Source organism: Aedes albopictus, chromosome 3 (genome assembly GCF_035046485.1).
Source record: "Aedes albopictus strain Foshan chromosome 3, AalbF5, whole genome shotgun sequence".
NCBI lineage: Eukaryota > Metazoa > Arthropoda > Insecta > Diptera > Culicidae > Aedes > Aedes albopictus.
Window position 1 is genome coordinate 339,600,532 of NC_085138.1, and position 24,934 is coordinate 339,625,465.

The window sequence follows — 24,934 nt, forward strand, 5'->3', positions numbered from 1 at the left end:
GTGAAAAGAGTTATTCAGAATTTCTCAGAATAGGCTCCTAAAGTCCTATCGGGATTCTTGTTTTAAACCACAATATATGGTTCAAGAGTACGTATTTACTCAATTTTTGACGTTTTTATTAACCGTAGTTGAAAATATATAATTTTTATTTTTTTAGCCTTTTGTCTCGTCCCTAGCTTATAACACATACTTTGAGTGATTTTTTTTCACCGTGTATGTCAGATAGGAACATATTTGAAATCCCAGTGCGAAAAATGTCGAGCTCAGTCACACAAGGTTGACCTCAAATGTCAAAGTAGAACTATTTACCATTTTACTTATTTCGAATTTTCTCATTATTCCTTTGTTTTTCAAGTTCGAATAAAGTACAATTCCGATTAGAATACCATGCTTGATTGTATTATTCAATATAAGCGAGATTTCGTCTTTAATTTTAGGACCCTATTACTCTCGTTTGCGCAGTGTCTTGCCCCTAGGGTGAAACTTTCAAAAAATCCCGCAAGAACCCTTAGGAAATATTCCAGCTGAAACTCCTGTAAGAATCCAGGACGAATCTCAGGTCTAGAAAATTTCTTGAAGAAACTGCAGAAGAAACAGGCAGGAGCTCCTGCAGAAAATTCGTGAATAAAACTTCTTCAGCAATCCATGCAGGAGCTTTAGAAGAAGCCCCATAAATAACTCCTGCAGCAACTCAGGAAGAAATTGAAAAGATCTACTGGAGAAGTCTCATGGGAAACACTGGAAGTTATCGCGGAAAATCTTCAAGAGGAATCCCGAGAGAAACTTTAGGAAAAATTCTGTGGAAACACCTGCAATATATCTTAAGAGAAGCTCTTGTGAATATCTCGGGTTTTATCATGGAAGAAATCCTGCGAAAACTTATTTGGACAGAACGCAGGAGGAACCTTGGGAGGAACTTTAGGGAAATCCCACGAGGGACTCTGGGAGCAATACCGAAAACACTTCTGGAAAGAAAACCTGAAAGTCCACGTAAAAAAACTTCAGCAGAAATCGGTATGACATCAGGAATCTCGGTGAGGATCTTCCGGAATCCAGGAAAGAATTGTTCGAATCTTTGAAAAAGGCCAGTAGGGATCTGGAACGAATTCAAAAAGAGAATAGCAAAAAAATGACTGGGAAAAATGCAGAAGAAATCCTGTGAGAAATTCTAGGAGGCATTCCAAGAGGTATTTATAAACCTGAGTCGGACTGACTCAATATACTCTCTCAGCGGGAGCTAAACATCGGGAGCCAAACATTGAAGATGGAGGTTATGTTTAACCTTGTTGAACCTGTGTGATTGATTGAAGAGTATTGTTACAGTCTGTTAACGAACGTCTGTTAACTGCAACATGTTTACGTTTCACTTAGCGAATGAAATTCGATAACTGCAACAGCTGACAGACGCCAAAGAATTGTCAGTTGTTGCAGAATGCAGCCAATGTGCATACGAAAAACATCGCACTGCAACAAAAGTGCATGCGAAAAACATCGCACCGATGTTGACATTTCGTTTTGACGGATAGCGGTGCGATAACTGCAAAACTGTTGCACTTAGCGGACTTGCAGTTAAAAAGCATTGCAGTTAAAGCGTTTGCACCAAGCGAACGTCTACTGTATCTAGGGGGGCATCCATTTAGTACGTCACACTAAAATTGGGAATTTAGGACCCAACCTCCCCCCTTCGTACGGGTTTTCCCTATACTTAATATATTGCTTGTCACACATGTCAGAACCCCCCCTCCCCCCTCGAAGCGTGACGTACTTTATGGATGCCCCCTAGGTGCTGCGTATATAATCAAAATTTTTGTCACGATATAAACATTGTTTTGAGCCTATTTTAGATAATTTTGTAACAACTATCCATCAAAATTTCCAACGCGAATGGAAAATAACAAACTTTGAACACGAGAACAAAATTGGAATAATGGTGGATTGATCATGTTTACCATTTCCGAACAGCGTCGCGACGGCATGTTTGACAACCGAGCTGAGAGAGGTGGTTGCAAGAAAATTGTACGCTCGTACGTGTTTACAAGCTGTGTGCCGGGAGTGTGTAGGTGTGTGTTGGCTAGCTTGAAAAATAAAACCGTTTCTATTCGCAGCACTCAGTTATAAACAAGTTCCCAGACGGAATATCTGGAAAACAAACTTGTAACGATGTTTCTAGATTAATTTCAACCACTAAATCCGAACCAACAACGTACATATTTGATGACAAAGAGACATTTTATGTGAAGAATCTACTTTTTATTTTCGTTACTGTGGTGTTTATATCTTGACAGTTCTACTAATAATGATCTTTCTAAATACACCGCCTACTCAGCGGTCTGCTAAACTACCACATCTCCTTTTCTTCAACGAAAGATGTTGATTTTCGAGTTTCCTTGTCAGGCGAGCTCCTCATCCCATTTTCCGCCGGACTCAATAGATCGCATCTGTTGGCGATTCGACGGCGTTGCAGTATCTCTGACTTGCGCAGGCCTCCAGTTGCTAATTTTACTGTTAGCTGGCTTTTGATGAGCCCTTCCAACCGATCCCCGGGCGCGCGTCTTCGTACACTCTTTGTCCTCTAAGGGAGTTAGGACGTGAAGTATATGGCGTTCCATCAAAAAGCGATTGTTATAGGGCACTAACGACGGTTGATCGGGCAAGATGAATGGATCTTTCATGGTGATGCTACCAGCACTTAGTGATACATACTTCCATTTGGACTTGGAAAAGGGCCGTGAACTGGATGACCATTTGTGAGTTTTGGCGCAGCACGTTTTGCGGTTGTTTTTTGTCGTTATCGTCCTTACCTTCCTGCTACCGCGCCTGCCACTACCGGGGGACATAGCCAATACGTTGACTCTGTTAATGGTAGAAGCAACGAAATTAACACCACTCATCGTCAGCGCCGTGGTAACAGTCTCTCGAATGAGTTTCTCTCGAAGTGCTATTTCGATTGGGTTCCGCATTGAGTGCGCTGTTCCGACCATTTCGGCTTCTATGGTAATCTTAACTCTGATGGTACGCTGCACTAGACCGACATAATTTTGCATCGCGTGCAATTTTTTCTATCTTCTCCAGTTTCAACGTCCTTTGCTGACATTTTTACTATGTTTCAAACCCGGCAGATGAAATTAATCACAACCACCGGACCCAAGACCGGACCCGGCAGATCGTATCTGCCGCTACGGTTGCTCCCTCCTAGGCGAGCATTACTTCGCTGGACCCAACGGATCGAATCCGTCGCTTCAGCAGCCCCCTTCGAAAGGCGAGCTTTTTTGTTCAACCACCGGACCCGACAGTTCGAAACTGCCGCTTCGGTTGCTCCCTCATGGGTGAGCATTTTCTCGCTGGACCCAACGGATCTAATCCGTCGCTTCAGCAGCTCCCTTCGAAAGGCGAACTTTTTTTTTCAACTACCGGACCCGACAGTTCGAAACTGTCGCTTCGGTTGCTTCCCTCACAGGTAAAGCATTCTTTTTGCTGGACCCGATGGATCGAATCCATCGCTTCAGCATCCAGCTCCCTTCGAAAGGCGAGCTTCCGCCGGACCCGACAGATCGTATCTGTCGCTACGGCAGCCCCCTTTTGAGGTAAGCTTTTTTTTACTTGCACCGGCCAGATTTTCACCCGCCGGTGGAGCATTTTATTCCTCTTTTGTCTGACCCGAGCAGATATTATCCGTCGGGATCAGACTGTAGATATTTACCATTGACAATTTAAATTCTGAATTAAATCCCAATTAGCTTCATTTTTCTGCGCTGTGTTCTTGTTCCTCGTCGCCAATGTGGTGTTTATATCTTGACAGTTCTACTAATAATGATCTTTCTAAATACACCGCCTACTCAGCGGTCTGCTAAACTACCACAGTTACATTCATCCACATTCATTCAGCTCCTCTTGCCATTTTTATCATTAAATTCTGAATTTTCATAAAAATGGTCCACTGCACGAATTTATTCTGGCCTGCTTACTCTCACACGAAATTTGACGTTTGAGCGGTGTCGGCACCTCTATTTTACGAAACGACAACAGTGTTGATATTGATATTAACACTCACGGGCTTGGGCGCAACCTCCTGTCAAATTTTCATTCATGAAATGAGCGATCAGCTGATCCGAAACCACAGACACTAGCACCATCTATAATGCTCAATCCGAAGCATTCATTTGCAGGTGTTGTTTCCCTCGGCTCGATGTAACAATTTTGCAGGTGACGACTCCCCCGAGGCGTCATCCATTCATAAAACATGAATGAAGGTTTATGATTGAGTCATTTTATGTAAACATTGTTCAGCGTCGCGTTCATTTCTCTCCGAAATTGAGAGGTGACGGTGGCACAGCAGCGCCACCATGACATTGCGAGCACAGTCCGAACCACACTATATTTTCAAAATGACCGTTAAATCGTGCGATGATTTCGATTTGAGTAGTATGTCTGTTTGTCTGTGGCGCCACCATGACATTGCGAGCACAGTCCGAACCACACTATATTTTCAAAATGACCGTTAAATCGTGCGATGATTTCGATTTGAGTAGTATGTCTGTTTGTCTGTGCCTAAACGTCTCGTAAAATGGCTCATAATCGTTGATCAAAAAAATATGAAATCATTAGATTCCTACGTCAAAAGCAACACATAGATGAACTTTTTTTGTGTGAAACACGAAGTTCACGAACTCTCGGTGGGTCAGTCAGTGTTCATTACAACCAACCGTCACGCAGTCGTAACTGTTGTGCGAAAATCTAAACCAAAACAAAGACGCAAACAGTATCATTCCTTATCACTACGCGCGGTGCGCGATCGTTGCGCGTAGTCTTCAGTAACAACAGAGCGTGATCGGTCGTTCATCTTTTCAAAAGGAATAATGCTATTCCTCAAACTATCGGTCTGGTGCACCTACGTCCTGTATCTTCTGGGCACCGCCCTGGTGTGGCTGATTCTGAACGGATCCTATCAGTGCTACGAGTGGTACCATTCCGGTCGGTTTCCCTCCAAGTCGAGCTATGAATATATTATTGTGGGAACCGGTACGGCGGGGTCGATTATTGCCGGTGGTATTCCGGCGTCGGAAGATGTACTGGGGCTGGAGGCCGGATCCATGCGGTCCGGTTTGATGGACGTTCCGCTGCTGCAGCCGCTGCTCCAGGGGACGCGGTACGATTGGGGATACCGAACGGAAGTGCAGGACGGTGCTTGCGAGGGATTGAACGAGAGGCGCAGTTATTGGCCGATGGGAAAGGTTTTTGGCGGGACGTATATGTTCAACAATATGGTGCATTACCGAGCGGAGAGGAAGGATTTTCGGGAATGGTTTGGTGGGGAGCAGGTACTGGACGAGTTTATGGAAGGTTTTGAGGATGTGGATGGCGTTGGAGAATTGAGTTTTAGCACAGAGCTGAGCGAAGCATTTATCCAAGCTGCCGGAGAAGCGGGCCTGGAAAAGGAGTTGTTCTATAGGCCAAATGTGAGCGTTAGTGGCGGTAGGCGTTGGACATCGAGCCATAAGTATGCTGATCAAATCAACGAAGGCCACGAAATGATTTTTAATGCAGTGGTTACTAAGATCATCTTCGAGGGTAAGAGAGCCACAGGACTTGTTTTCAGCAAAGCAGGCAAACACGTGCAAGTGAAGGCCACAAAAGGAATCATTTTGGCTGCTGGAACAGTTGGAAGTGCGAAGATCCTTTTACAAAGTGGCATAGGACCCAAAGAGCATCTCGATGAGATCGGAATAAAGCAAATCGCAGAATTAAAAGTTGGAGAGAACCTGCAGGATCACATAACTACAGGAATGGATTTGGTGCTTCTTTCTAAGCGACTTCCATTCCGAGTGTGGGATCTACTGAATCCCGTGAACATTGGAAGATACTTATTCGACAGTGGCCGTAATTCGTCCATAGCTTTCGGAGGCTGCGAAGGTCTGGGATTCGTCAACTTAGGTTCAAACTTCACTCACAATCTTGGGTTCATGGTTCTCCCGGTTGGAATAACGTTCGATGCTGGCTACCACCTTCGGAACGTGATTAATCTCCGCGAAGATGTATGGAACCGCTATTTCCAACCATTGGTGGATCAAGGCGCACAATCAGTCACCATCTTGCCGATCCTTTTACATCCCGAAAGCAGAGGCACCGTAAAGCTACGAGATTCCAATCCACATTCCAGCCCCCTAATTCAACCGAACTATCTCCGCGAGCAGAAAGACATCCAAACCCTTATCACCGGTCTAAAAATACTCCAGCAAATGACGAATCAACCCTCCATGAGGGCTCTCGGAGCAGAACTAAACCCGAAACCTTTCCCAGGTTGTGAGCAACACCCCTTCGGAAGCGATTCCTCTTGGGAGTGCTACATCAGAGCTCTAACGCTAACCATCTACCACCCCGTGGGAACCTGTCGTATGGGACCCGAAGACGATCCCGATGCAGTCGTGTCCAACCGGGACTTTCGAGTACATCAGCTGGACGGGTTGTACGTGGTGGATGGATCTATAATGCCAAATTTGCCCAGTGGCAATCCCAACTCGGTTATCATTGCGCTGGCCAAGCACTTTCTAAGAGTAAACTTTTCAGTACAATAAATGCTAGTCTGATAGGATGTTTTAGGCGTCTTGCTTATTCCGTGGGGTCACATTTCTTGTATTGTAGGCACCAAACTTTGCGCAGTATCTAATATTGCGCATTTGGGTGATAACCACTCCTTTAAAGCCATTTTTTCTACAGAAATAGGAGTAATGATCAAACAGATTGAATAACTCTGTAAGCCATGATTAGGTATCTGATTTTTTAAATGTTTTATGATATTGTGAGTCAAATAATCAAGGATTGCCTTGGTGGTTTCGACGTTTAGTCAGTTTACTTGGTTTACGCTGTTTAGTGAATCCCCTAAATATTTTTCACACATGCTCACACTGTCCCCACTCGCAAAACAGTCCCATATGAATAGGGCACTGCACTGTTTTGATTTTGTATGGGGTGTTGACCTTTTTTGGCCTTGTTGTTTACTACATTTCTGTAAGAGTGGAAGAGAAGGAGAGAATTTCATGCAGTGCCCTATCGGAAACCCAGCATAGATGGGACTGTCATGCGAGTTTCGGCAGCAGAATTCTTGGCAGAATGACTAGCCCAACTAACATTTTCAGCACTATAAGCATCAGTCATTTGCTTTCTGTTGTGTAACCATTAGTATGGGACACGCTTGTATGGAAAAAATAAATCCTCGCTCCAGTCGACTTTTTAGATCCCATTTAGGTCCCAAATGAACTGTACAAAATTTCAGCGCAATCGGTGAAACTATAATTTAGCGCAAGCAGTTCAAAGTTTTCATAGGATTTACTATGGGAAAAGTGACACTTTCATACAAAAAATCCCAGAGGTCGGCCCTTGTCTCCTTAATTCAAATCGATCAACACTTCTTGTAGAAAAATCATTTATGAAACTTTCTTTCGAAGACCGCAAAACGATTGGATGCATGTGAAAAAAGTTATTGATTTATTACCGATTAGTGATCCGCCGAACGGCTTATTGTTTTGTTTTATCAGCAGCACTGTAGCTGCAGCCTTGACTGCTGCTGTTTATGGGGGTGGTGATGCCACCCGCCACCCCATGCAGCAACGGCAACAGCAGTGCTGCTGATAAAACAAAACAAAACGCCGTTCGTTGGATCACTAATCGGTAATAAATCAATAACTTTTTCCACAAGCATCCAATCGTTTTGCGGTCTTCGAAAGAAAGTTTCATAAATGATTTTTCTACAAGAAGCGTTGATCGATTTGAATTGAGGAGACAAGGGCCGACCTCTGGGATTTTTTGTTTGAAAGTGTCACTTTTCCCATAGTAAATCCTATGAAAACTTTGAACCGCTTGCGCTAAATTATAGTTTCACCGATTGCGCTGAAATTTTGTACAGTTCATATGGGACCTAAATGGAATCGAAGAAGTCAACTGGAGCGAGAATTTGATGTTTGTCCCATACTAGTAACCATCGAATAAAAGCAGTGAACGCTGAATAAAAGGGAAGCTAGTCAAATATAAATCATAAGCTAATACACGAAATCCATCGCTTGTCACTGGGGTTGCCTTTACTCCACTCTATTCCAACTCCGGGAGATTTCCCGGAAGATGTGAAAACTTGACCAAATCGAATAGGAGTCCCCACTAACAAAACAGCTGCTACTATAGAGTACAATTCGTTATACTGACTAATCCCCAAACCAGCAGCGCTTTAAAGGCTGTTATGCGATTTCATAACAGCTAGAAGCTGTAATAAAGAAACAGTTGGTTTACCAACACGACTTGTTTGATGTAAACATTTTGTCAAACTTAAGCGGGATATATAGCTACTACACAAATTCTTTACAGCTATCCATCTCTGTGCTGTGGAATTATTTGGGTTGCTTTTATTGCACTTTAATTCAATGCCTGGAATATGTGCAAATCGAATTAGAGTCCCAGCCAATACAACAGCTGCTTTTATACAGTACGTTTTGTAATGTTGCCAAACACAAAACAGCAGCGCTTTGTAGCTGTTTAAACAACACTCTTTCAGCTAGAAGCTGTGACGAAAAACCTGTTGGCGCAACTACACAGCTTTTTCAATGTAAACATTATTACGTTTGACGTTTCACAAGCTTTTGCAGCAAGATGAAGTTGGGTAAGGTTTTTTGTGGCACAATTATGAAACATTTTCAATAGTAAAACAAAACGGCCTGTTTTCTATGCTCTTTTTTGCTATTTGTATATGTGTAGCAGTGTGGCAGGACATCATCGGGATCAGTGGATACGGTGATCGGTTCAAAGTAACGGCAAGTACTTTAATTATTCAATTTGAAAAGCGATGATTCTTGTTCCACATGTATTGCGTCACGGTATCCCTAACCTAATTATATTTAATCGATTAATTTGGGGATGCCGTATAACTGTTATTTAACAACTGTGAAAAGGCTGAAAAAGTGCCTTCTTAAGTTGTTATTCAGTTAGTGGTAACATAGGAGCCGAGAAAAGAACTTTGACTTGGTGGCATAGAAGCTGCTCGCACAGCATATGCATGTGGATAAAGTTCGCCAGATTCATTGGTATAGGGCTTACAAAGAAGTTTCCGTCCATATGTACAACACAGTAACTCAGCATCAAGCCGTATTGATGACGCTTTGTTGACGTGTACATTCACAATAAATGTTAGTTGGGATGTTATCACGTTTTAGAAAATATTTTCTAGTGTAACTCAAAATGATTTGCAGTAAGTTAGTAATGTTGGCTAATAACACTAGTTTACAGCATTTTTGAACTCGGAAAGCTGATGATCGTTTTTGATGTAGAATCATGCCCAGAGTTCGAAAACGCGAAGGAAAAAAAAAATACAGTAGAGCGTAATTGTTTTCGACTTTCTATACAAGGTTGATGATTTGAAATCGTTTTTTGTTCTATTTTTAAGCAAAGTCACTCACTTTACACATCTCATTCTCAGTAATCAATGCTCCGATTGAGCTGATTTTTTTACTGCAACTCGCCTACATATGATATGTCAAATAAACGTTGAGAAATAATTTTTAAATTGTTTTTATCTTATTGAAAAAAATAAATTTCTTCATATATTTTTGAAAAATTTGCTAAAATTCAAGGAGATCGTCCCCAATAATCGCTAATATCTTGAATTTTATCAATCTGACGCAAAACCTGCATTCAGATGATCGAATGGTATTATAATCAGCTTTTGAATTAAGGAAAAAGATTTAAAATTGGTTGAACAAAACGCAAGATATTAAAATTTTATTAAATTCCATATTTTAAAAAGTTGTAAAACTCGAATTGAACTAAAACTCAAAAACTGTTCTACTTAAATTTTTTTGAAGCACGGTTTCGAAATCAGCACTAAATTATGCTTCAAAAATTTTGGTCGTTGACAAAAGTTCACGACTTTCGTTTTATTTTGTAAACTAGGTAACCAGAATCATAATAAAACATTGATTCTGACATGAAAACCTTATTTTGTTCTGATGATTTCTCATAAGAAAATGCTTAAAATCCATGTTATTGACTAATTTGACGATATTTTTCAATTCGTTCATTATGAAGTACCTTTTATCAGGTTTACAAACAGGATGAATTTTATTCTAATGGATTATGAAGTTGTTTGGACAAAATTCATCATAAAAGTAGTAAAACGGATGGGTGCTCCTGGTCACCTTGCATGTTTCATTAGATTTCATTCACCATTCACATCTCTCCAGAGGTTTCTTCAGTGATTCTTCCAGAAGATTTCAGTGATGCCTCAACTTACTTGTCCAGAAAATTCTTTAGGCACTCCTTTCAGAGTTTCTTCATGGGTTAGTCCAGGAGCTTTTTCGGATGTTCTATGTACAGGATTCTGTCAAAGAATACTCTAAAATCCCAATCGAGGATTTCTCCAGAAGTTCCCTTAGAGATCTCTTCAGAAGCTCCTTCGGAGATTCATTCAGAAGGATTCAGGGATGTCTCTAAGAGTTTCATCATGTTTTTTCAGTATCCTACACTGCCCCCATTCGCACAACAGTCCCATGTGAATAGGAAACCCAGCAAACATGGGACTTTTATGCGAATAGGGGCAGTACAGGAGTTCCGTCAGGTATTGCTCCAAGTCCAAGAGTTCTATCAGATATGCTCAGGAGGATTCATGGATGCCTCCTGGAGATCTATCAGTGATTCCTCCAGAGGATTCTTAAGGGATTCCAAAGAGGCCCTTCAGAGATGAGTCTAAGAGTTCATTCAGGGATTCCTTCTGAAGTTCCTTTAGGAACTTCTAAAGGAATTCCTTTAGGAATTAGTCCCGGAGTTCCTTCAGAGATTCCTCCAGGCAGTGGCGTCGCGTAACCTTACTTTTTACCTGTGCACCGACCCTGAAACTTGCAATTGCAAGGGCTTTATGATCAAAATCGAAATATAAATGAGTGAAAGTAGCCATTCATTTTCTATTTATTACAAGCAAATTTGTTCAAAAATTTCAAGAATTTATACTTGGTGCACAGGTAGATTTGTGGTTAGGAAATCGCCACTGCCTCCAGGAGTTACTATAGGAATTCCGCTTGAATTCTATTCATGAATTTCTCCCGGTGTTTCTTCAGGAATCTCTCGAGAAGTTCCTTCAGGGATCGCTTCAGAATCATTCCAGGAGTTCCGACAAGGGTTCCTACAGGAATACCTATGGGGATCTCTCCCGGCCTTCCTTCAGGGATTACCCCTCCAAATTTTTCTGCAGTAGTACCTTCATGAATTTCCCTGGAATTCTTTTAGAAACTTCTTCTGGAGTTCTTTCCGGGATCTCTCATAGAATTTATTCAATGATCTCTCTTGAAGTACCTCCGGTGTTTCCTCTTGGAATACCTTCGGGATGCCTCAAGAAGATTTTCCAGGAATTCTTTCAGGAGTTCTGTTAGAGATTTCTCAAGAAGTTTCATCCGTGATCTCTCCAGGAGTTCCTCAAAAGATCTGCGCAGTGGTTCGAGGAGAATTGACGGATGCCTCGAGGTATTTCTTCAGGGGTTCCTACAGAAGTTCCCTCAGCTATGTATTCCAATAGGAGTTTAAGGGAATTTTGTAGGTGTTCCTGCTGAATTCCTTCAGAGATTCTTACAGGAGGATCTAAGGATACCTCTAAGGGAATACAGGGATTCCCCCACAGAAGCTTCTTTGAGGATTGCTACAGAAGTTCATTCAGGGATTAGTCCAGGTGTTCCTTTTAAGATTCCCCCAGAAGTTTCTTGGAAGATTCCTCGAGAAGTTCCTTTAGGGATTCTTCCAGGAGTTATTCCAGGTATTCCTACACGCTAAGACCGCTCAATAGTAGGCGATTAGCGATTGGCCACCTTTTGCAATGGCAATTGTTTCCTCCCTCGTTGAGTGGTGTAGTTTTTCGAAAAAGCTTTTCTATTTACCATATTGACCATATGGTCAGATGCTGGGTTCAGGAGAAACCACTAGAAAGTATAGTTGATCAGTTATGTAGCTTCAATTCACAGGCAGTAAAGAAAGCAATGTCGGTGGCATACTGTAGTTCACATTTACCCGCCCTCTTCTTACTCCGTTTCAAACTAGGAAATTTCTCTAGGAATTCCTCCAGGATTGTTTTTTTTTCAGAAATTTCTCCAGGTAATCCTCCCAGGATTACCCTAAGCGTTTTTTCCAGGAATTTCACCACAAATTCATCACGGAATTGCTTCAGGGATTCTCCCTTAGATTCCTTCAGGAATTGCTTCAAGGATGCCTCAGATATGTAATTCCTTCAGGGATTTCTCCACGAATTTCTTCAGGAATTCCCCAAGGACTTCGAGGATTTCTCCAGGACTCCCTTCAGAAATTCCTCCAACATTTTTTACTGCAATTTCTCCAGGGATTCTTCGGAGGATGTCTCTAGCAATTCATCCAGGATTTCTCCAGAAATTTCTTCTGGTATTCCTACAGAAATTCCTCCAGTGAATGCTCCAAAAAATCTTCCAAGGAATTTTCCCAGGAAATCCCTTAGGGGTTTCTCTAGGAAATCCTTCAGGGATTTGTCCAGTGAATACTCTAAAAATTCCTCCAGGAATCGCTCCATGCATTTCATCATCAGGAATAGTCATATTTCCCGGAATAATCTGAAGAGAAATCGATCATTGTAGATTCGCCTGTACCTACATACATACATTTATTTGTTCCACATCATTAAGACAAGACATAATCAACAATAGTACGCCACAATACTCGGTTTGTGGCTGCCGCTCTCCATCCTCGGTCACGCCCAATGCTCGCCAAGTCACGCTCCACCTGGTCCGCCCATCGTGCTCTCTGCGCTCCACGCCTTCTTGTGCCAACCGGATCCGTTGCAAACACCAGCTTTGCAGGGTTATTGTCCGGCATTCTTGCAACATGCCCTGCCCACCGTATCCTTCCGGCTTTGGCCACCTTCTGGATGCTGGGTTCGCCGTAAAGTGCAGCGAGCTCGTGGTTCATCCTTCTCCGCCACACACCGTTCTCCTGCACACCGCCGAAGATCGTTCTTAGCACGCGTCGCTCGAAAACTCCGAGTGCTTGTAGGTCCTCCTCGAGCATGGTCCATGTCTCGTGCCCGTAGAGGATTACCGGTCTTATTAACGTTTTGTACATGGTGCATTTGGTGCGTGGGTGAATCTTTTTCGACCGCAGTTTCTTCTGGAGCCCGTAGTAGGCCCGACTTCCGCTGATGATGCGCCTCCGAATTTCACGGCTCACGTTGTTGTCAGCCGTCAATAAGGATCCGAGGTAGACGAATTCCTCCACCACCTCGAAAGTATCCCCGTCTATCGTAACATTACTACCCAGACGGATCCGGTCGTGTTCGGTTCCGCCTACCAGCATGTACTTTGTTTTTGAGGCATTCACCACCAGTCCGACCTTTGCTGCTTCGCGTTTCAGGCGGGTGTACAGTTCTGCCACCGTTCCAAATGTTCTAGCGATAATGTCCATGTCGTCCGCAAAGCACACAAATTGACCGGATTTTGTGAAAATCGTTCCCCGGCTGTTGAGCCCGGCTCGTCGCATCACACCTTCCAGCGCGATGTTGAAGAGTAGACATGAGAGTTCGTCACCTTGTCGCAGTCCCCGGCGAGATACGAATGAACTGGATAGTTCACCCGAAACCCTTACGCAGTTTTGCACACCGTCCATCGTTGCTTTAATCAGTCTAGTCAGCTTCCCAGGAAAGCCGTTTTCGTCCATGATTCTCCATAGCTCTGCGCGGTCGATACTATCGTATGCCGCTTTGAAGTCGATGAACAGGTGGTGCGTTGGGACTTGGTATTCACGGCATTTCTGGAGGATTTGCCGTACGGTAAAGATCTGGTCCGTTGTCGACCGGCCGTCGATGAAGCCGGCTTGATAACTTCCCACGAACTCATTTGTTTTAGGTGACAGACGACGGAAGATGATCTGGGATAGCACTTTGTAGACAGCATTCAAAATAGTGATCGCCCTGAAGTTCTCACATTCCAAATGGTCGCCTTTCTTGTGAATGGGGCAGATTACCCCTTCCTTCCACTCCTCCGGTAGCTGTTCGGTTTCCCAGATCCTGACTATCAGCCGATGCAGACAGGTGGCCAACTTTTCTGGGCCCATCTTGATGAGTTCAGCTGCGATACCATCCTTACCAGCTGCTTTGTTGGTTTTGAGCTGGTGAATGGCATCCTTAACTTCCCTCAGCGTGGGAGTTGGTTCATTTCCGTCCTCCGCTGCACTGGCGTCGTCGTTCCTTCCGTTGCCGTGGGCTCCCGTGCCTACGTTCTCCACGCCGTTCAGGTGCTGATCGAAGTGCTGCTTCCACCTTTCGATCACCTCACGTCCGTCCGTCAAGAGGCCTCCGTCTTTATCCCTGCATATTTCGGCTCGCGGCACGAAGCCGTTGCGGGATGCGTTGAGTTTCTGATAGAACTTCCGTGTTTCTTGGGAACGGCACAGCAGTTCCATTTCTTCACACTCCGCTTCTTCCAGGCGGCGCTTTTTCTCCCGAAAGAGGCGGGTCTGCTGTTTCCGCTTCTGTTTGTGACGCTCCACGTTCTGTCGAGTCCCTTGCTGCAGCATTACCGCCCTCGCTGCGTTCTTCTCCTCCAAAACCGTTCTGCACTCTTCGTCGAACCATTCGTTTCGTCGATTCCGTTCCACGTACCCGATGGTGCTCTCGGCTGCGTCGTTGATGGCTGCTTTCACTGTACTCCAGCAGTTCTCTAGAGGGGCCTCATCGAGCTCGCCCTCGTCTGGCAACGCGGCTTCGAGATTCTGCGCGTATGCTGAGGCGACATCCGGTTGCTTCAGTCGCTCTAGGTTGTACCGTGGCGGTCGCCGGTACCGTACATTGTTGATGACGGAGAGTTTTGGGCGCAGTTTGACCATCACCAGATAGTGGTCAGAGTCGATATTGGCGCCACGATAGGTCCTGACGTCGATAATGTCGGAGAAGTGCCGTCCGTCAATCAGAACGTGGTCGATTTGAGATTCCGTCTGCTGTGGTGATCTCCAGGTGTAACGATAAGGGAGGCTGTGTTGGAAAAAGGTGCTACGTATGGCCATATTTTTGGAGGCGGCGAAATCAATGAGTCGTAGGCCGTTTTCGTTCGTTTGCTGGTGGGCGCTAAACTTACCAATCGTCGGTCTGAATTCCTCCTCCTGGCCTACCTGAGCGTTCAAATCTCCTATGATGATCTTGACGTCGTGGCTTGGGCAGCGGTCGTACTCGCGTTCGAGCTGCGCGTAAAATGCGTCCTTGTCATCATCAGTACTTCCGGAGTATGGGCTGTGCACGTTTATTATGCTGAAGTTGAAGAATCGGCCCTTGATCCTCAACCTGCACATTCTTTCGTCGATCGGCCACCAACCGATCACGCGCCTCTGCATATCACCCATCACGATGAAAGCTGTTCCCAGCTCGCGTGTGTTGCCGCAGCTCTGGTAGATGGTATGATTACCTCTAAACGTTCGCACCATGGATCCTGTCCAACACACCTCCTGCAGCGCTACGATGCCGAACCCGCGGTCCTTCAGTAGATCGGCGAGTATGCGGGTGCTCCCAATGAAGTTGAGAGATCGGCAGTTCCACGTACCGAGTTTCCAATCGCAAGTCCTTTTTGTTCGCTGGGGTCGTTGCCGTTGGTCTCGGTTCGTATTATTCTGTTGCTGATTTTCCGTTACAATGGGTTTTTACGGCTGGCTCGTAGGGCCTGACACCAACCCCCTACTTTCCGGAGGACCATAGTGCACAGTTGAGCTTAGAGTCCTTCCCTGGCACTCGGACGTAGATCAGCCGCCCCTAACATGGGGATCAGACGCTGTTGTGAGCCGCTCCTCCTGGAGAACAGACGCTCAGGTTTGCCGAAGCAAACCCCCCCTTCCCTGTCAGCCTACGACCAAAGGTCCCACCGGGGTTGGTTACCCGATCTTCCCTAAGGTTGCTCATAGTTTCCGGCCGGTACCGCGTGGAGGTAGGGACAGATTCGCCTGTACCTATGATAGATATAGATATAGATAGATAGAAGCTAGATATATTTTGCCCTGTTACTCTATTGGATAACAATTACCAATCACAGGGTGACGAGGTTTCATTATTTTTATTGGTCCATCAGTCAATCATGTTATCGAGTTTTCTCTGACAGGTTTCCTTTTCGTTCCCAACGTTAGTTGCTTATTCATAGCTTGAGTTTAGTCTAGGAATTTCTATTCCCCCCAAGAGCGCATTCTTATTTGAGTTTCAATACAAGACGTTTACATTTTGATTTCTCTGTTAGGGAACGGTATGATATGAGATTGATGCGATATCATGATGCTCTATTATGCCAGAGCCAGTGATGGCATTTCACTAGAGTTCGGCACTGACGAGCGAGAGAACCGGCCTCTCTGAGGATGCATGTACCGTATCACCAGGGAGACAAAGAGAATGTTTTCACTGGTAGTTGAAACTATTCAGTGCGAGAGAGTGCCGGTAAAGCAAAGCCATAGAGCGAAACTGAACTCACCACCCAAGAGAAATATACTTTCTGCGCACCTCAGTTCTCTCACACCAACCTACTTATGGGATCGCCCACACGCGCGTGTACACTGTAGTGAGCCCACTCCAGAGCATCACTCTGAAGAAATTTTCTCTGGTTGGTGAAAGCAAAGCAGCGAGTGCAGTTTGTTTGCAAGCATCCGCGGCATTGTAGATTCCTGTTGCATGCAAAACGAAAAATGGCGGAATAAAAGAAGCGCGAGGATGATGTGGGAATGTTTTTCAGCAAGTAGAAAATGGTTGATGATGCTGAGAAAGAAATTAGTGTTTCATTATGCATCTTCTGTGGAAACGCAGGGAAACCGTTCAAAAGCGAAACCTCGTATAATTTGTTGGCACACAAAAACGAGTTGAGAGGGAACGTGCGTACGGTAGTACGACGTTGGTCGGGACATTGTTTTTATTTTCATTTTAAATGTATTTAGGTGTATTTTAATTCGGGCTAATTCTATTTTCATTTTAAATGTATTTAGGTGTATTTTAATTCGGGCTAATTCTACACTTTTTTACCGGTATTTAATAAATAATATTATCAACCCAATCGAAATTCGGAATATGTTGCGAATAAAAATAGTTTTTTTTTTCATATCGCGCTATTTAGCGGTCCTGATGAATTACGCAGCGCACCACTTCCAAAGTTAAGTCCCAGGGTTATGAAAAAAAAATCGATTTTCGCTCGCACCACATAGCGAGTTTCGATTGTATTGATAATACCAGTTCAAAATGGCAGGTATATTACAAGAATCACTTTATGTAAAATAGTCCAATCTTGCCCAAATATGCACTGAACAAACAATAAAAAATCGGGTGTTGGTGCATTTTATTCATTATCAAACGCCTTCAACCCACCGCAAAATCATTAGCGTGCAACGATCGACGCGCCAACATCTTTCGAATGATGGAGGGCATAAGGTACTACATTCTTCGCTTCGTTGAGCCTAATTTAAATTCGATTGAGTCAAACCAGATGTTTGAGCATTGGTTTGTTTTTGGTAAAATATTTGATCCTGTGTAGTACATACAAGCGTCATTACTTTCGGGAAACCGCAAACAAAAGCATCAACTTGGTAGTCGCGAATTTTTGGCACGACGACGACGACGTAAATGTCGGCACGCTGCCGAAGTTATGGTTCGTTTCGTAGAGAAGAAAACTACAATGTTTTCACCACGATAAACCATGCTTCCCGATTCTCGTCAGTGCGCACTGCAGATCGCTCTCTCCAGTGTTCTTTGCCAGAGTTAACTAGGGTGAACGAACACTTGTCCACTCTAGAGAATCTTGGTGCACTCATTTCTCTCTGAAGATTGTAGTCGGCTATGGTGAGTTATTCCTTTTCTCGCATCATCGATCGTCACAGCTCTCAGCGAGCACGTATGGTGAACGCAAGCCAGTGTGTGGCGCTCTGGCTGGGAGAAAAGAAATGTGTGTAGCATGACACTTGCTCTTTTGTACACAGAGGAAAATGCCATCACTGGCCAGAGCACTACAAATGTGAATTTGACTTGGGACAATATTTACACATTAAAATGGGACATGTAACACAAAAATAAAACTTGTAACATCCCCAGGGATTTCTCCACGAATTTCTCCAAGAATTTCTCCTCTTTTTTTCAGAGATCCCTCCAAGAATTCCTCGGAATTCCTCCGAAAATTCCTCTCGGAATTGCTATAGGAACTCCTTTAGAGATTCTTACAGATATTCCACAATGAATTGCTTCAGGGATGCCTCAAGGAATTCCTCCACGAATTTCTTCAGGAATTCCTCCAGGGCTTGCTCTAGGAATTCCTTCAAGGATTCCTCCACTGCCGTAACTCTGCAAAGTGACGTAAGCGACATTGATAGTTTTGCCCCATTTTTTGGTTATTATGCATAAAACTCTTGGTCATCCTCTAAGTTTCTTTCCATAGATGATAGATTGCGTTTAGATCTTGCATTCTAATACAACAGATATACTACAGTGTTATTTATACACCAGATATTATATATATTATACCAAAAAATATCGAAATTTTGAATGGCGCTTACGTCACTTTGCAGAATTACGGCAGTCCAGAAATTTCTACAGAAATTTCCACAAGGATGTCTCCCAGGATTCCTCTAGGAATTTATCCAGGGATTCGTCCAGAAATTTCTTCAGTGAATCCTCCGAGAATTCTTCCAGGATTTTCTACAGGATATCTTTCAGGGATTCCTCCAGGAATTCCTTCAAGGATTTCTCCAGGGTTTCCCCCAGAAAATTTCTCCAAAGATTCCGCCAGGAATTTGCTCAGGAGTACGTCCAGGAATTCCTCCAAGAAGTGACTCAGGGATTCCTCCAGAATATCCAGGGATTTCTCCAGGAATTCCTTTAGAAATTCCTCAAGAGATGTCTTCAGAAATTTCTCCAAGGGTTCGTTCAGGGCATCCTCCAGAAATTCCTCCAAGAATTCCTCTCGTAATTGCTTCAGAGAATCCACCAGAATTTTATCTAGGAACTCCTATACAGATTCCTTAAGGAATTCCTCCAGGGTTTTCTCCACGAAATTCTTTCGAAATTCTTCCAGGGCTTGCTCCAGGAATTCCTTCAGAAATTTCTCAAGGGATTTCTTCAGAAATTTTAGAAATTCAGATTCCTCTCAGAATTTCTTGGAATTCCTCCAGGAATTCATCCAGAGATTCCTCTGGAAAGTTCTCCATGAATTCCTCTAGGTATTTTTTTTCCTAAAATTTCTCCAGGGATCCTTAAAAGAATTCCTCTAGGGATTTCTCCAGGTATCCATCAGGGTTTCTTCCAGGGATTTCACCAGGAATTTGTCCAGATCCCACAGAATACATAATACAGAGGAATTCCCACAGAATACTGAGAGACATTTCTAAAGAATCTTTTGAAGAACTATACTAGAATCCTGCCTGAGATCCTAGAGTCTAGAATTAAGAGTATGATTACCGGAATTTTGGCAAGATTTGCCGTGAAAAAAAAAACGTGGGAGGAATTTCAATATGGATGTGGAATCCTAGGAGGAATTCTGAGGGGTATTCCTCCAGCTTTCTAAGAGATATTCTCTCAGAATTCTGAGACAGATTCTCCCAGATATCTAGTGATTATCTAGAACATTGAGAAGGAATCCCTAGAATTCTGAGAAGGTTTCACCCTTAGAATAGTGAGCGAGGCTCTCCCAAAATCTTAAGAGGTTTCCTCACAGAATCCTGAGCGTTTTTTTCCTATCATCATGAGAAGAATTCTTGCACCATCCTGACTCCTGAGAGAAGTTCTCCCATAGTTTTGAGAAAGATTTTCGCAGAATCCTGAGAGGCGTTTTCCTAGAAAGCTGAGAGATTATCTCAGACATGTGAGAGAGATTACCACATAATTTTGTACGGGATTCCTGCATAATCGCCTTGCAGTCAAATGCGGTAGTTATAGCTTTTAGTTTTTTTCCTTCCCTTTGCGTGTTTTTTGTAGTGGTGCCTGGCGCTAATATTGTTCGTATTTTTTTATATTCACTCAGATTCAACCACTGGGTGGATAAAAATGTTTCGACGTAGATTTAACAGAGCAAATTGTATACTTTTAAGTAAGAAATGTCTCCACAAAGTTGTCTAACAGCTTGTCTGAAAAAACCTTTCGAGGTTTCGAAAGATGTGCTGCGTCATGCCTAATCATAACTCTTTGACTAGACACAAAGAATTTCGCTTATTCTATCATTACAGTACTTCTAAATTTCCGTGCATTCTGCAATTTGGATGTTCTCTACAATGAAATACATACTCCTCTCGTTTGCATACAAGTACATATCAAAATTTATTTCTTGTTAGTGCAATGTTCACACCAAAAAAGCGGGGTTTCACCCCTGTAAAACGTTGACTTACACAAAAGCAACAAATATTCCTAGAGAAGTTAGTTTTGCCAGATTCCTATGCTATAAGTCCGGCATTCATTTCAATAAAGCAATTACCTTTTTCCTCTAATTCTTGCAGTCTCTTGGAGATCCTTTTCGATTGATGGCCACGTTGCGGTACAAGCTAAGCAAGCGTTGCATGCAGAATTCTTCTTCTTCTCGAATGCTCAATGATTGGCGTTCACAGCCTACTGCGTTGGAACCAGTCCCATCATGGTGAAGCGGACTTCCTTCGGGTCGCGTGCAATGTACTGCTGGCAAACGGCAATCGCGTCATACAGCAGCTTTTCCGGGCTGGTTTCCCCATGCTGAATGGGGAAGCTCTTCCGCCCGTCCAGTTCGTACAGCTTGCCTTCGTGATGAACGAACGCAATGAAGTGGTGGTAAACCTTCTCGTTTATGTCCGGCGCGGCCGTTTGGCCCTCGTTGGCAATGACCTCGTGCGTCTCGGTAAATGTAGCATCATTCTCCAGCAGCTTGCCACGTTCCTCGGGGGTTTTGTCCTTAGCGGCATCCCAGTACTTCTTGATCACGCTGCCCTCCTCCAGTTCGATGTCCGGATTGTTCAGCACGGCGTGCACCAGGGCAATCGTTCCGCAGGCATTGTGCACGTACTGGCGCATGTAGAACAAACTTTTCGGGTGCTCGATGTTCTTGGCTTTCAGCTCGGCATCCTCCTTGGCACGGTATTCCTCGTACTGCAATTAGGAGCAAAATTTTTCACATATTTGATCAGTTTATTGGACATTTTGGGCCAGAAATGAAAATATCGCAAAAACAACATCTTAAAAAGTAATCATCCCTTTCCATGCATGAGAGAAATGAGAGCATTAGCATAGAGCATTATTCCGTTATAAACTCAAGTAATCCAAACTGCACAAATAACAAACAAATAGATCCAGGGTCACAGTTAAGATGTGCACCGTCAGATTTAATGATTTAATTTAATTTTTGACGCAATGTTCAACTTCATTGCCCATAGTGCTGTGGATAAAAAAGTAAACTTACCGCATCCGAGCAAGGAAAAAGGAAAATCAACGATTTGAGCGGCTGCGGAACGAAAGCCAGCAGCTCCTCATCGGTACCGTAGATATCGACGACATTCCAGAGTGGGGAAACGCCCAGTTGTCCGAGGTATTTGTTCAGCACCTTCCGAAAAGATAGGATGTGGTTAGGAATATTTATTATTAAGCATAATAAATATCATGCATTATTGATGGATGCCATGAAGCGTCAGCCGTCGAATAATAACAAAAGACCTTGGGGTTACTCACCTCCGGATTCGATTCCAATGGCAGCCAAGTGGTCATTGTTGGATACGATGACGATGGATTCGAGGCTTTGAGATCAAAAATCAACTCTCCTGTATTGTTCAACCTCAGCACTGTACTGAATTATGTGTCTGCACCGATAATGTAATCTAATTTCTCCAGTAATCTAATTTAGCAAAATGGATGAGTAATAACTGCAAGGAAAACTATCGCGGAACGCAAGGTACCAATCGGCCGGCGCTTTACTGCACAGAAAAAGATGCTTATCACTCCCACAACTTGCACAAAGCCGGCAAAACAACAAAAAGTGCTCTGACTGAAAGGGCGCCGCAGCGACTGACAGGAAGAAAAGCTCGGCCGCGCGGAAGCTTTTTGATTGGGCGATTTTCTCAAATATCGATATTTTAATCGACTTTTGAATAAAAACCTGCCATGCAGGGGAGTGCCCGCTTAACCGAGGGAGGCATGAAATATCGTAAATTTTAAACAAGCGGTTGGATGTTTTAGACCGGTGCACGCCGTGTTTTTTTTCGTCGTGCGCTTTTTGGACAAGGTCTAGGGGAAAGACAGATTTCCCGGGGAACATCTTCACTTTTTGGAAGAATTCCCAAGCAACTTCTGGTAGAATTCTCAAGCAACTTCTAGAACAATTTCTAGAAGAACTTCTGGTAATATTCTCGAGAAACTTCAGGAATAATTCCCGAGGAACTTCAGGAAGGATTCCAGAGGAACTTCTGGAAGAATTCCCGATGAACTTCAGGAAGAATTACCGAGGAACTAAGGTAAGATTTTCCGAAGAACTTCTGAAAGAATTCCCGAATAACTTCAAGCAGAATTCTAGAGGAACTTCTAGGAGAATTCCTGAGGAACTTCAGGAAGAATTCCCAAAAACTTCTGGAAGAATTCCCGAAGAACTTCTGGAAGAATTCCCGAAGAACTTCTGAAACAATTCCCGAGGAACTTCTGGAAGAATTCCCGAGGAACTTTTTGAAGAACATTCGAAGAAATTTTGGGAGAATTCCCGAGGATTTTCTTAGACAATTCCCGAGGAACATATGCAACTTTTGGAAGTAGTAAAATTCCCGAGAAACTTCAGGAAGAATTCTAGAGAAACTTTTGAAAATTTTTTCAAGGAACTTCTGGTAGAATTCTTAAGCAAGTTGTAGAAGAATGTTCGAGGAACTTCTATGTAGTAAAATTCCCGAGGAACTTCTGGAGTAATTCCCGAGAAACTCCTGGGAGAACTCCCGTGAAATTTCTGGAAGAATCCCCGAGGAAGTTCTGGAAGAATCCCTAAGGAACTTCTAGAAGAATTCCCGAGAAACTTCAGGAAGAATTCTAGAGAAACTTCTGAAAGAATTTCCGAGGAACTTCTGGTAAAATTCTTCAGCAAGTTGTAGAAGAATGTTCGAGGAACTTCTAGTAAAATTCTCGATGAACTTCTGGAGTAATTCCCGAGGAACTTCTGAAGGAATTCCCGAGGAACTTCTTCAAAAATTCTTGAGGAACTTCTGGTAGAATTCCCGAGGAACTTCTGGAAGAATTATCGAGGAACTTCTGAAAGAATTTCCGAGAAACTTCTGGTAGAATTCTTAAGCAAATTGTGTTGGAGGCTACACACCAAATTTTGATTTTTCCATCCAGCAAAATAAATTGCTGGAAGGGTATCTATTATGTACTGGGCGGAGGAACTACCGGGAGAACCGAATTCGGACCGGCGGAATTGTAATTTAGAGAGGCAAAACGCGTAACTACAAACTTACAACTTTATTCGTCTTTACTCTTCGAAATGGTGGTACAGAGTGATCTTTTCACTACGGTGTGGTCCCGTTGCGGAAGTTGTTGTGGTTGGCAGGTTGGCACGAGTGGTTGCGCTCATGCGGTTGACAGCTCCAGTGCTGCCAGAATCGCTGCTCGGATATAACAGCTCTTCCCCGCGAAACGAGCTTCTCGCTACAGGTTGAGCCGCTGCGGGGGTTTGGTCGTCCGCTGCGATCGACGCAGTCCTTGATCTGCCGGCAAGCCCGCTGAATTTGCACATCTCCCAGTGTTGGCCATTCCATTCGAAATCGGCGATTGGATGCCCGTTGAAAGGTTAGGAACGGTCGGATTAGGAACAGGAGTCAAGTCAGCGGAAGCATGTATGTTTTCTTCCGGTGTTGTAGTCAACGGCATGTCAGAAGCTACTGCGATAGCGTTGTCTTGGAAAATACGACAACCGATCTCTCCGCCGCGTGAAAAAGTTGCATCTGCTGGAGAGCTCAAGAGACCTGCACCAACACTACGCATTTGGTCAATATGGCGTTTCCAGACACGTCCGTCGTTGAGTTGAACCAAATAATGGAGTTTACCAAGTCGTTCTTTAACAATCCCGAATTCCCACTTATTTTCGTGAACGTATTCGCGAACTGCTACTTTAGAACCCACTTGCAATTCCCTTACTTTAGACTGAACTTCGCTTCGGTTCGGATCCTTTGACGGAATCATAAGATCAAGCCTAGACCGGATCTGGCGACCAAAAACTAGCATCGCGGGGGAGTATCCAGTGGCAGGGTGGATCATTTTTCGATACGATAGGAGAATACTACAGATTTCGCCGTGCACTTCAGAACGGTTGCAGTTCAAAGATTTGAGCTTAGACTTCATCGTCTGTATGAACCGCTCTGCCTGGCCATTTGTGGCAGGGTGGTACGGTGCGCTGAGTTTGTGCACAATACCATTCATTTTCAGAAAGTTGGCGAAGTCTGCGGAGGTGAACTGAGGTTCATTGTCACTTACAAAAACAGCAGGTAGACCGTAAGTACTGAAAAACTCCCTGCAAAAACGAATCGTGGTTTCGGTAGTCATGTTCTTGACCACATAAACCGCGGGCCACTTAGAATACGCATCTATCAGAATCAGGTAGTAGAAACCCATGAACGGACCGGCATAGTCCGCATGAACCCGTTGAAACGGTTCGGAGGGTGTATCCCAGCAATGGAACGAAACTTTCGGTGGGTTAGCCTTAGCAGCCTGACACGAGGCACAATCCTTAACAAGACTCTCGATGTCTTTGTCTATGCCTTCCCACCAGCAGTAGCTACGTGCAAGCGACTTGATTCTGGAAATACCGAAATGCGTTGAATGAAGTTCACGAAGAACCTTCATTCTCAGCGACGGGGGGACATATACACGGCTACCACGCATCAAACAATCCTTCTGCAAACCGAACTGTTTTTGATCCACGCCGAATCGAAATTTGCCGTCGACTGCCTTCCCCGTTCTCAGAGC

The 24,934-nt window shown here is 43.8% G+C and overlaps 3 protein-coding genes across 3 annotated transcripts in view; 2 read left to right on the top strand and 1 right to left on the bottom strand.

Moving 5' to 3' along the window:
* Window positions 1–24,934, top strand: part of LOC134284301 (calcium/manganese antiporter SLC30A10-like) — a 365,099-nt gene that overhangs the window by 168,699 nt on the left and 171,466 nt on the right. The gene's annotated exons all lie outside the window — the stretch shown is intronic.
* Window positions 4,759–6,589, top strand: LOC134291632 (glucose dehydrogenase [FAD, quinone]-like). The gene has a single exon (XM_062859620.1). It carries the CDS (start codon window positions 4,857–4,859, stop codon window positions 6,570–6,572), a length of 1,716 nt encoding a protein of 571 aa, XP_062715604.1. The 5' UTR covers window positions 4,759–4,856; the 3' UTR covers window positions 6,573–6,589.
* LOC109424711 (ubiquitin carboxyl-terminal hydrolase) lies at window positions 20,269–21,994 on the bottom strand. The gene is made up of 3 exons (XM_029865247.2): window positions 21,668–21,994; window positions 21,402–21,542; window positions 20,269–21,091 (listed from the first exon to the last, which is right to left on the bottom strand). Exons 1-3 carry the CDS (start codon window positions 21,701–21,703, stop codon window positions 20,582–20,584), a joined length of 687 nt encoding a protein of 228 aa, XP_029721107.2. The 5' UTR covers window positions 21,704–21,994; the 3' UTR covers window positions 20,269–20,581.

Coding starts and splice junctions, on each gene's coding strand:
- LOC109424711 (XM_029865247.2), bottom strand. CDS start 21,703: ATGACCACTTGGCTGCCATTGGAATCGAATCCGGAG. Junction 21,543..21,667: donor CATTGGAATCGAATCCGGAG/GTGAGTAACCCC, acceptor TCTTTTCGGAAG/GTGCTGAACAAATACCTCGG. Junction 21,092..21,401: donor TTTTTCCTTGCTCGGATGCG/GTAAGTTTACTT, acceptor TCCTAATTGCAG/TACGAGGAATACCGTGCCAA.
- LOC134291632 (XM_062859620.1), top strand. CDS start 4,857: ATGCTATTCCTCAAACTATCGGTCTGGTGCACCTACGTCCTGTATCTT.